This window comes from Orycteropus afer, unplaced genomic scaffold, assembly GCF_000298275.1.
Source record: "Orycteropus afer afer isolate SDZICR_OR568_19922 unplaced genomic scaffold, OryAfe1.0 scaffold00271, whole genome shotgun sequence".
Taxonomy (NCBI): Eukaryota; Metazoa; Chordata; class Mammalia; order Tubulidentata; family Orycteropodidae; genus Orycteropus; species Orycteropus afer.
This window is the reverse complement of record NW_006921858.1, coordinates 3,102,302-3,114,017: the sequence shown is the minus strand read 5'-3', so window position 1 is coordinate 3,114,017 and position 11,716 is coordinate 3,102,302. Positions and strand designations below refer to the sequence as shown.

The 11,716-nt window shown below is 39.3% G+C and overlaps 1 protein-coding gene across 1 annotated transcript in view; it reads left to right on the top strand.

Annotated features, from left to right (window-relative positions):
• Positions 1 to 4,744: 4,744 nt before the first annotated feature.
• DIP2C (disco interacting protein 2 homolog C) overlaps positions 4,745 to 11,716 on the top strand; it is a 412,525-nt gene continuing 405,553 nt past the window's right edge. The window contains exon 1 of the mRNA XM_042782247.1: positions 4,745 to 4,850. Within this exon, the coding sequence (XP_042638181.1) occupies positions 4,745 to 4,850 (106 nt within the window). The remainder of the gene's footprint in view (positions 4,851 to 11,716) is intronic.

Sequence of the window (11,716 nt, the reverse complement as noted above, 5' to 3'; positions counted from 1 at the left end):
AGTGCCGTAGAGTCCTAACCGACACCTCCTTGGGTTTCCGAGGCAGTATCACTCCAGAAGTAGATTGCCCAACCTTCCTTCCGAGGAGTGGCTGGAGGTTTTGAACCGCCAGCCTGCTGGTTAGCAGTCAAATGCTTTAGACACTATGCTACCAGAACTCCTGGAGAGGCTCAAAGCAGCTGCCATTTTAGAGATTCCCAGGGGAATGTGAGACTGTGATTGGAGAGGTCGTTTCTGTTTTGTCTTCTCATTGTAGAGTGATCAGCCTTTCCTTGAAAGCAAGAGTGGTAACCTTCGGTTGGCTAAAACCTGCTCATAATAGCGCTGGGACTTCCTGCCCTCTCTCTTTCTCTCTCTCTCTTTTTTTAAATATTCCAATCTCCAAACCAACCCCAAAACCCTCCACTGCCATTGAGTTTTCTGATTCATAGTGACCTTCACTGGGTTTCCAAGGTGGTAAATCTTTACAGAAGTAAATTGTCCTGTCTTCCTTCTGTGGAGCAGCTGGTAGGTTTGAACCACCAACCTTCTGGTTATCAGTCAAATGCCTTAGGCACTACACCACCAGAGCTCATCCTCAGATAGCTTTAAATAGAGAAGCCTACTGTAGTATCTGCCCAGGGACCACATGCCCCTCTTACCCTGATTGATAGCAGTTTAGTCTAACTAATAACTTGTAGACTTTGGCAATTTTCTTTCCCCTGCAGATTTTTTTAAAATCATGTTTTCTCAGAGCAAAATACTTTCCTCTTCTAAATATTACAAATGGTGTTGTCTGTAGAAAGAAATATAAACATCACATTTTTCATTTTGTATCATAGCAGTAACTTACTCTCTTGTTTTTCTGATAAATCACAATGAGACTTTGACATGTACACACATACATGTATGTGTGTGTGATTTTGGATATCCTTTTTCAAAAACGAAAGTTTTAACGGAGCATTTCCAAAGCAGTTGAACAGTAAAGTGCATGGCAGATAAAAAGGGCTGGGGCAGTATTTAATATTAGTACAGTCCCATTCATTAGCAGTGGTTGGCTAATACACAAGTAGCATAAAAAGTGTTTATCAGTTGTCATTGTGACCACATTCCATATTTTCTATTGGTTCTGGCTCCATGTGTTAAAAATAGTCTTGTGTTATACGGAATCTTTCTAATCACCTGTACACTCGTGGAAATACTGAAGATCAAACTGTGCAGTGATAGATTATCACATTTAGTAAATACTGGAGGAAACAAACATACTAATTTGTATAGGACTCATGGTATCTTTCTGTTCGCTACATTTTTTATTAAAACTTGAATTTTTAATTACTTCGTAGCGTGATGCTTTGATCAAAATATAGGTAAAAATTTAACAGATTCTAAGCAAATTCATGGGAGCTCTGGTGGCATAGTGCCTAAGGCACTTGATTCCTAACCAGAAGGCTGGTGGTTCAAACCCACTAGCTACTTCTCGGAAGGAAGGTGGCCAATCTACTTCCGTAGTAATACTGCTTCTGAAACCCAAGGAGGGGTTGCTATGAGTCGGGGTCGACTTGACAGAACATAACACTACCACCACAAGCAAATTCAAGGGCAAAATTAGTGTATGTTAGCACTTATAACTAGAAAAGGCTGTTGTATGTTAATAAAAGCTATTTTGTCTCATGTACTTAGTGACTTAACATTTAGGAAAAATGTAAATTTAGGAATTAACTCATTTTGCTTTCTATATATGAATCATTGGCTTTAATGTTTTAAATTCATATTTTAACAATAGCACTGTTCTCACATATTTCAATTTCATTATGTCCTATATATTACTTTGCTTTATTTTTTTTAATGTTTCTCTTGATGTTAATTTTTTTTTCAAAAATACTGTAGCAGTTTACAGTATTGTGACCTACATGCCTGTTTCGATTACCTAGTTTGATTACTCTAACAGAAGATACCACAAATGGGATGGTTTGAGCAAACAGTAGTTTATTCTCTTACAGTTTGGAGGCTTTAAGTCCGAGTTCAAAGTGCCAGGTTCTGGGGGCTGGGTGAAAGCCTCTCAACCTTGGGCTTCAGCTCTGCTTCCTGCTCCCAGCCCACTGAAGCTGGAGGCTTTTCTTCACTCAGCTGCTGGCTGCTTAGGCTGACAAACCCAAGATTGACAAGTAACAAGTCACAGTCTCGATATTACCAAACCACACGGCAGGCCATTAATTCAAGTCCATTGAAAGTCCCAAGGTCGGCAGAGCATGGCAGGCTACTGAATAAGGACACAGCTACATGCAGCATTCAAGCGTGCCATAAGCTAAAGACCATTCCCCAAGGCTTCTCCTTATATACAGAAAGCAGACCACATTCCTAAGGCAGCTACTCAGCTGTTCAAAGTAGAGTCCACCATCGAGTTGATTAACAGTCTCATCATGGGGAAAACTGTATCCAGCTGCCCAGCCACTCAACCAGGCCCAGCCAAGTTGATATACAAACTTAAGTACCACAGTGCCTGATTAGAAAAAAAAAAAAAACTCATTAATGAAGAAGATGATAATCAGTAATGGATTTGGCCAGCTATTGCTGGCCTAAGCATTCTGCATAATCCATTGTTGATTAAGTTAATGAAAACACAGTGCAGGTTGTGAAGGCATCCTGTGATGGCAGATGTGAATAAGATTGAAAAGATATAATTCTGGACTATATCAGAGATTAAACCAAGCATGGAGGGGCCAGAGACCGGGGCAAGCATGTGTTTATCAAATGATTTTATATAACTTAAATGTTGGGTTTTTTGTTTGATGGCAGAAGTCAAAGTAAATGAATGTACAGTGCTTTCTTTTCGAATTATAAACAAAAATGCAAGCAGTTGTAACTGTGTCTAACTAGACTTCATTGAATGATCTATTCCATCCATTCAAATCATTCTGAACTTTTCTTTCCTTTTCTTACAGGTGATATCACACAAAAAGGATATGAAAAGAAGAGGTCAAAATTAATTGGCGCCTACCTGCCACAACCTCCAAGTATGTAAACCTTGATTAATGGCATAAATCACCTAGCTTTAGGAGTTAATTGCAACATGCAAGAGGCAAATAAAGGAGAAACAACCGAGACCAAATATCTTTTTAGGCCCTAATCTGCATGAAAATCATGACTTATCTTTAAACAAGTCACATCTAATTCCTTGTTCTGATTATACATACATTTTGTGTCATGTAGAAGGGACATATAACTTTTCTATAAATATACCTAATAAATTGAATAGGCATTTCATCTGTAGATAAAGAACATATGTTTGATAATTTTTGGAATGCTATAATCATAAAATATATGAAAGCATGTATGATTTAAACATGACTTTTGGTTTGGTGAGTTAAACTTTATTGTTATTTATTATGGTTTAAATTAATCCAAGGATTTTGCTAATGTCATGGAGGGCCAAATCTAGAAATTGGCAAAATGATATATTGTACCTGGAGTCATGAAATTATAATGGTTGGTTACTCTTTAAATGTAGTTGTAAAATATTTATTATGTATTCTTCTCCAAGGTGTAAAATCTGTTTCATTCTAGTATTTCACTGTGCAAGTTCATAGACTCTCTTTTCACTTGAGGTAGGTTCTAAGAATTTCAGGAAAAAGAAGAGAGTATTAGACTGGAATTCTAACACCTTTACTCAGTTAGGTTTGAAGGTGACATTGAAAATTTTCTAGGCAATAGGGATGATTTAAAGCTAATGCAATTAATTTTTCCCTCCAAGGAAAAAGGATAGTGACATAAATTTTAAGGTGCTAAATTAACTCTACAGTTCTCACAGCACTGTTCAAATGAAATTTTTAAAACTTCTGTTCCAAGGAATAGAAGTTAAGGAAGTTTAAATACACACACGTACCCACCTATATGTGGGTGCATACATATACCCCTCAATTCTGTTATATCCTGTTATCCTGACACTTTGACTTCTCCGGGAGTATTCTGTTAGATGGTTAAGGAGAGTTCCATGGAGCTCATGTTCCAGGAAATTTAATTTGTGTGTTGAGTTTCTGCTGTTTGTAGTTTTTGTTTTGATTTTCTGTGTGTATCTTTCCTTAATTTTTAAGAAAATTAACATAAAGATGGACCTGTTTTAATAGCCCTTATTAGCTGAGGGGCTAGATTTTCTTGTTGTCTGGCTTATAAAAGGAGGAAACTCTACTCTTTTAGCATGAAGAAAAAGTTATTGGGTTTGGCTGCAACCCATATGTGAAAAAGCTGTAGGAGCAAATGTTGGGGGAAGATAATTAGACAATGGTCTTTTCCTCCCCTTTTCCTTCTTTCTCTCTTCTAACAGAATCACCATGATGACCGTCTTAATAGTACCATCACTTGCTGAATTAATTTCTGCAGGTGTACCTCCAGGTCTTGGAAGAAGGCTGGTGGGGCCAATTGTAGGCTGTTGACATTAGTGGATTTTGATTTCTGTGCCTTACCAAACAAAAGTGAAACAGAAGCAGTTCCTCGCTTTCCCAGAAGACAGTTCTCGAGCCGCAGCTTTGCCAAGAACATGATTGACCCCAATGTTGGCTGAGTGCTGATGGCCTGGCCCGTGTTGTGTGGTCCCTTTGGTGTTATATGTGCTGTTCTGCATGGGGTCGGCAGCTCTGCTCAGCGCTGTAACAAATTAAAAAAAAACTAAGTTTTGAATTAATTAGTTTTTTTTCAACTTGTTACAGCAGCGAATGGAGCTGCCGTGGTTCGGTGTAGACTGCAGCACAGTGAAGGAGCCACGAGAAGAATGCTCCGCTCTGCCAACATCGGAGTGTGTGACATCCGAGAAGCAGCGGCCAGAGAGCGGGTGGCCAGCACCGCAGGAAATCGGCCTCTGTTTTACTTTCGTTTCGGTGAGCTCTACTTTACTGAGAGAGAAAGAGAGAAACAAACCTGCTGGCAGGGTTACACACTTGATAATTGACAGCCTATATAATACTAACCTATATAAAATGGTAGTGTGTAGTGTTAGATAGAATCATATTTTGAGCCCCATATTTTTCAGAAGAGGTCCTATGACTTATCCAGGATCACAATACTTGTTAATTGCAGAGCCCATTGTAGAGCCCAGAGTCATCATCATCCTAGAATCTCAGATCCTAGTTCTGTGTGTTTTTAATTATAATCTATTACCCTGTTTTGATAACCCTTTTTCATAGTTGGAGTACCACTTTTGAAGCACTTGAGAAAGAGGAATACATAACAAATTATAAAATTCTTCTTAAAATTATTGATCATCTACTTATTTTTGTCTTTATATTCAAAGACCTAGGTAAAGGATGAGGTATTCAGCCTTGGTTTTCTGAGGCCTATTAAATGGAATAAATTTGAGATCTGTAGTTCTCTCATATTCCTATCTCCAAAAAGCAAAGCTATGGATTTTGAAAAAGAAAAATCAAACCATCAGTCATAGAGTATTTTCTTAAAGGTAGTGATATTCAGAGGTCAGAATTACTTTGGTAGATAGAATTTGAATATAAGAAGCCAATGGTGCACTTTTTTTTTTTTTTTTTAATAAGAAAATAAGAAACAAATTCTTACATTAGGAATTTATAGGCTGAAAATTTAGGCTTAAGTTCAGGTTAATGCCTCAAATGTTTTGTTTCAGAATCGCGTACAAGCTCTGGTGGTGGTGTACCTAAGGCATTTGACTGTTAACCAGAAGGTTGGCGGTTTAAACCCACCAGTGGCTCCGCAGAAGGAAAATAGGCCAATCTACTTCCATAAAGATTTGCCACCTTGGAAACCCAACGGGGGTCCTCGTGAATCAGAATCAACTTGATGGCAGTGAGTTTTGTTTGTTTTCACAGTAGCAATTGGGTACTAGTATCAAGTTAATTCTGACTCATGACAATCCCATGTCAGTCAGAGTGTAATTGTGCTTCACAGGGTTTTCAGTAGCTAATTTTTTGGAAGTAGATCACCAGGCCTTTCTTCTGAGGTACCTGTAGTTGCACTCAAACTTCCAGCCTTTTGGTTAACCACTTGGTGCTTCAACCATTTGTTCCACACCAAAAGGCTAGAAGTTTATACCACAGTGTAAAATTGGAGGTGCAAGTCCACCCAGAAGTACCTCAGAAGAAGGCGCCAAAAATTAGCCATTAAAACCTTATGGAACACAATTCTACTCTGACACACGTGGTGAAATTGGCTCAGTGGCAGCTGGTGATACCAGGATCTCAAAAGAGGATTCCCGACCTTATCTTTGAGCTTCTGCTCATATTCATCCTATACAAGCCAGCCTGCTGATGAGTATAATGGCGTTGCCATGGAAAAGAATGGAGGGGTTGATGAGTAGCTGACAAAGTTGAGTGCTATTTGTAAGGCTTGTTTCAGAATATATGTAAGCAGTATGTATCTGATTCATATTTGATGACATTAGAACTTATTTGGGAGCTCTGATAGCATAGTGGCTAAGGTACTTGACTGCTAACCAGAAGGCTGGCGGTTCAAACCCACCAGCCACTCCTCGGAAGAAAGGTTGGGCAATCCTATTTCCGTAGTGATACTGCCTCGGAAACCCAAGGAGGGGTCGCTATGAGTCGGGGCCAACTCGACGGCATATAACAACAACAACAACAGAACTTATTTGGGGATATATATATGCTTATATATAAGCATATTTATATGGTTATTTCTGAGAAGTTACCTCGGGGTGAGCAATCATTCATTACATGCAACTTTGTTCTATGAGCAGCAGAAGCCATTAAGTGGAGCCGGTATTCTAAATTAGAGATTTCTTTCTTTCTTCTTCTTCTTCTTCTTTTTTTTTTTTTTTTTTTGACTAGCCCAGTTTTAGAAATAATTCTTCTTGTATGAGATCTTTATGAAAAACATTTTGTTTTCTTTTTCCATCTTTCCTGTCCTACCATGCATTTTCCTTTAAAGAATTTGTATTTGATCTATTTTAACTTATTTTAAAGCATTCTTTTTATTTGCCAGAGAAAATATTAAGAGTCCAGAAAGTATTCTCAAAATGTTTTATAAGATGTTGTTTGAGAGGGAGAAATGATTATGGATGAAAATTGCTTGTGCAGGCATTCAGCAAAAGCTGACAGCTCAGATTGGAGCCACCAAACATTAGTTCTTTCCCAGGGGAAGCATTCAGGAAGCAATTTGACTTCCTCGATTTTCATTGTTCTTTAGACAAAGTAAGTGACTCCACTATGGAAGTAGCTAATAGTGACTCAGATACCAACGGGAAGACGCATTGTCTTTGGTGAAGGTGATGCTGAATGCTTTCCTAAATCTTGATAAGGCCCTTAGCTGATTCATATGTCTAAAGTGTGTCAGAAGCTAGAAAGAAAAAAATGAAAATTACATATTTAATGAAGGAAGAAGTCAGAAAAATATATTGCCTTTTGAAAACCATTTTTCCAAGAGAAAATACTGCTTAGGAGAACTTACTATTCATTTAGTACTTACTGTCTTTCAGTTTTTTGGGTATGTAATAACTCTTTCAAGATTATACTTCATTAATAGCTAAATCTGATTAATCTCGTAAAAATAGGAAATAAAATCCACTGCCTATCACTCTCTTTAGGGATATTTTAAGAACATAGTGTCAACTTTTATAATTTATTCTCTACTGCTTTTAAGACATAGACCAGAGTGCTATAAAGTAGTAAAATCTTAATGTACCGTAAATAGTAAAACTTTACTTGCCCAGATATAATCTCTGTCTCTTAACATGTATATTAACTAGATTTTATCTTTTGCATGATTTCTCATAAAATAGTTTTCAGAATTGAGCATTTCCTGTAGATGTAGTTTTCTTGTTGAAGCTGAGGCAGATAACTTTCTGTACTCATTTCCAGTTCCACAGATTTACTTGTAGGTTGCCCAGTCTTCCTTCCAAGGAAAGGCTGGTGGGATTGAACCACCAGCCTTCTGGTTAGCAGTCAGATGCGTTAGGCACTACACCAGCAGAGCTCCTTTGTAGTTGAGTAGTTTTGAAAATCTTGGTGAATTCAGCTAATGTGCCCCAGTTGTCAAGTCCATCCTTTTTTCCTTCCTATTCCATATGAGTTTGGCTGCAGGATCCAGATGAACAGCCTTTCCTGAGAAGAAGGCTCTATTTTAGTTAAATGGTGAATTTATCAGTCTACATTTTGTTTAGACTGAAGAATGTTAATGACACCACACTTGAATATAGATGTGTTCTGCTTTAAAAGGGCATTCACATACTTCACTGTGATGCCATTGCAACCGTGCAACAGCCCTGGCCTTTTCCCAGTTCCTTGATTCTTCATGCTAATGGTGTTGCTGGTAGCACAGTGCCTAAGGCACTTGACTGCTAACCAGAAGGCTGGAGCTTCAAACCCACCAGCCACTCCTCGGAAGGAGGGTTGGGCAATCTACTTCCATAGAGATACCACCTCAGAAACCCAAGGAGGGGTTGCTATGAGTCTCTCCAACTCAATGGCAAATAACAACACAACAGCAATGGTGTCCTCAGGTTTTTCACGATGCTTTCCATCTGCTAAAAAGTCAGGGAGGCCACACTGTGGCCTCTTCTAACCCCACAAGAGGAAGACAGAATCACCATCAATAGCCCAAGGCCTATTACTGCAAGGCCAGACATGCTGCCTCCCTCCAGCCCTTTTCTCTCCTGGGTTCGATAATTCACTGCAGTGGCCACACAGAACTCACAGATTACGGGGTTTATTAGGGAAGCACCAGGCTACAATTCAAGTTCAGGAAAAACACTCAGCCTCTCTCCCAGCCCACAGTCTCTCTCCAAACAGTCTTTCACGGTGTCTCATTCAGCAATGTGTGTCTCTTGCGTCTCTTTCCCAGCAGCGCGAATCTCTTTCTGCAGCACCTCTTCCTCAGCCAGCAGTCAGAGAGAGACTTCTGCCTCTAGGAGGTCTCCTTTTGAGCCTGGCAGAGTGGCCAAACTAACCAATCATAACATCAGATTTCTAAGCACCTGAGAGAAAGCTGGAACCTCCCAGAACAATGCTTTGTGTTGCACCCAACAGAAAAAACCCAGGTGGATAACTTTTACCATCAGGAGCTCCTCAGTTGCTCACAGCAAATTCCACCACAGAGTTTACAAAGACTTATGGCTAGAAAAGCCACACTAAGTAATTGACTACACCACACCATCTTAGGGATTCTGTACATGCTTTGTCCTTTGCTTACAATACTATTAGCCCATCTGTACCTGCTTATCTATTAATGCTCAGTTCACATGTCACTTCCACAAGGATTTTTTCTATGATGCCTCAGATTAGACAGGTCATTCTGTTCTAATCCTCATGATATTCTACATCTGAAATTCTCAGCACAGTTGCAGTTGAATAGCTGCTGTTTAATGATTTAATGTTTAATAATACCACCTTCAGTAGAATATAAGCTACCTGAGTCTTTCTAGCCTCTTGCACATAGTAAATGATGATTCAGTAAATTTTTGTTGAAGGGATGAACAAGGTAGATAGGAAGACACTGTTTTGCTCATTTGACAGCTCTGGAAGCTGCAGGGAAGACACATTAAATAATTTGTGTATAGTTAGTGTTTTGGTTAACTAGTGCCACTCTGACAAGAATATACCACAAATGGAAGGACTTGAACAAACAGGAGTTTATTTTCTTATAATTTTGGAGGTTTTAAGTCTGAGTTCAAAGTGCAGGGCTCTAGGGGCTAGGTGAAAGCCCCTCAACCTTGGGCTTCAGCTCTGCCTCCTGCTCCCGGCCCACTGAAGCTGGAGGCTTTTCTTTACTCAGACAGCTACTGGCTGCTGAGGCTGACAAGCCCAAGGTTGACAAATAGAAAGGTAGGGTCCCAATGTTACCAAACAACGTAATAGGCCACTAATTCAAGTCTGGAGGAAGTCCTAAGATCAGCAGGGCATGGCAGACTGTTGGAAAGTGACTTGACTACATGCAGGGTTCAAGCATGCCAAAAGGCCATTAAATCTGATCATTCCCAAAGCTGTTGCTTATATAGTGCAAGCAGACCATATCCCTAAAGCAGCTACTCAGCTGCTCCAATAGATTCCACCATGGAGTTAATTACCAATCTCACCATGGAGAATAACCATATTTAGCTGCCCAGCCACTCAACCAGGCCCAGCCAAGTTGACACACAAACTTAAGTACCACATTAGAAAAAGGAGTAGTGGGGTGGTGACTGATGTATCCCACACTGCCACCACCATAGGAGCCTCCAACCTCTATCACTTTCACACCCCACTGGAACTGCACAGTGAGGGGCACAGGTAGCAACGCTAGTTTGTCCCATCAGATAAAATTTTTTACTTGCAGTAAGTGAACAAGAGAACTTCATATATAAACCTTTCCTTGACTTTTTGTAATAGTGAACTCATACAATATTTGTCCTTCTGTGATTGACTTCACTGAGCATAATGTTTTTCAAGTTTATCCATGTTATGTGATGTTTTGCAGATTCTACCTTATTCTTAAGGCTTGCATAGTATTCCATTGTGTGTATGTACCATAGTTTGGTTATCCATTCTTCTGTTGATGAGCACCTACGTTGTTTCCATCTCTTTGCTATTGTAAATAGTGCTGTGATGAACATGGCTATGCATAGAGCAAAAAACTTCAAGTGATTGGCCCAGCCTAGAAGCCAAAATGTTCAGCTTAAAATAATTTCTGTGTAGTGCCTTGAATGAAGCAATGAAAACCTTTCACTGACTGCTTCAGGTATCTTCCGTGTTCACAATTTTATTTTGATTCCTGATTTGTATAATTTTAATGGCAGATGGTAACACGTAGGTTCTAATCTTGTTTCCATTTCTGAGATGTGAGAGGAGTACATGATTTTGAACTTCAGTACATTCCAATCACTTGAATTTTGTTTTATTATTTTAGAGCTTGGTTTGAAAATCCTGTTATTCTATGATGTAACCAGAGATACGCTTTTTGACCTGAATTCTATTTCTTGGAGCGACCCATCTTGGCCATTTCATGTAGCTAAATGGAGAGAACTTTGCTTGAAATGTAGTCACAGGTTCTTCTCCTGGGCTTTGAGAGTTGTGAGGGAGTAAGCTGCTTATAAAGCTTGTTGCAGAGTTTAGTGTTTATGAAGTTTGGCCTTGTGAATTTAGTCTTACACAAAATGTAGAACTTTTTTTTTAATCTTACATTTAAGGATCTAAACCCAAGTTGTCCCTGGGTGGTGCAAACAATTAATGCATTTGTCTCCTTACCAAAAGGTTAGAAGTTTGAGTCCAGCCAGAGACTCCTTGGAGGAAAAGACTGGCAGGCTGCATTTGAAACATCAGCCATTGAAAACCCTATAGAACACCGTTCTACTCTGGCACACATGGGGTTGCCATGAGTCAGAACTGACTCCGCAGCACCTGACTGTTTTTCAGCCTGAGTGAGATGCTATTGTGTTATATTTTCCTTAGAAAATAAAGATGACCTGATTTATCTCAGCTTCTTACTGAGGTATTTTAATTCTTTATTCTAACAACTGCTGGGCTTCTCTGGTGGCAGTTGCACAATTTGGTCTATATTTTTATTCTGCCTCTAGAAAATTGAAATCTCCATCACTTCAGTTGTGACTAAAATATAATATGCATATTTGCTAATGCAGTTGCCCTCTTCCTGGCCTGGGCTTTTGGGATGCATATGCATATGCCTCTTTAAGGGAGCTCTGGTAGCATAGTGCCTAAGGCACTTGACTGCTAACCAGAAGGCTGGCAGTTCAAACCCACCAGCCACTCCTCAGAAGGAAGGTTGGGCA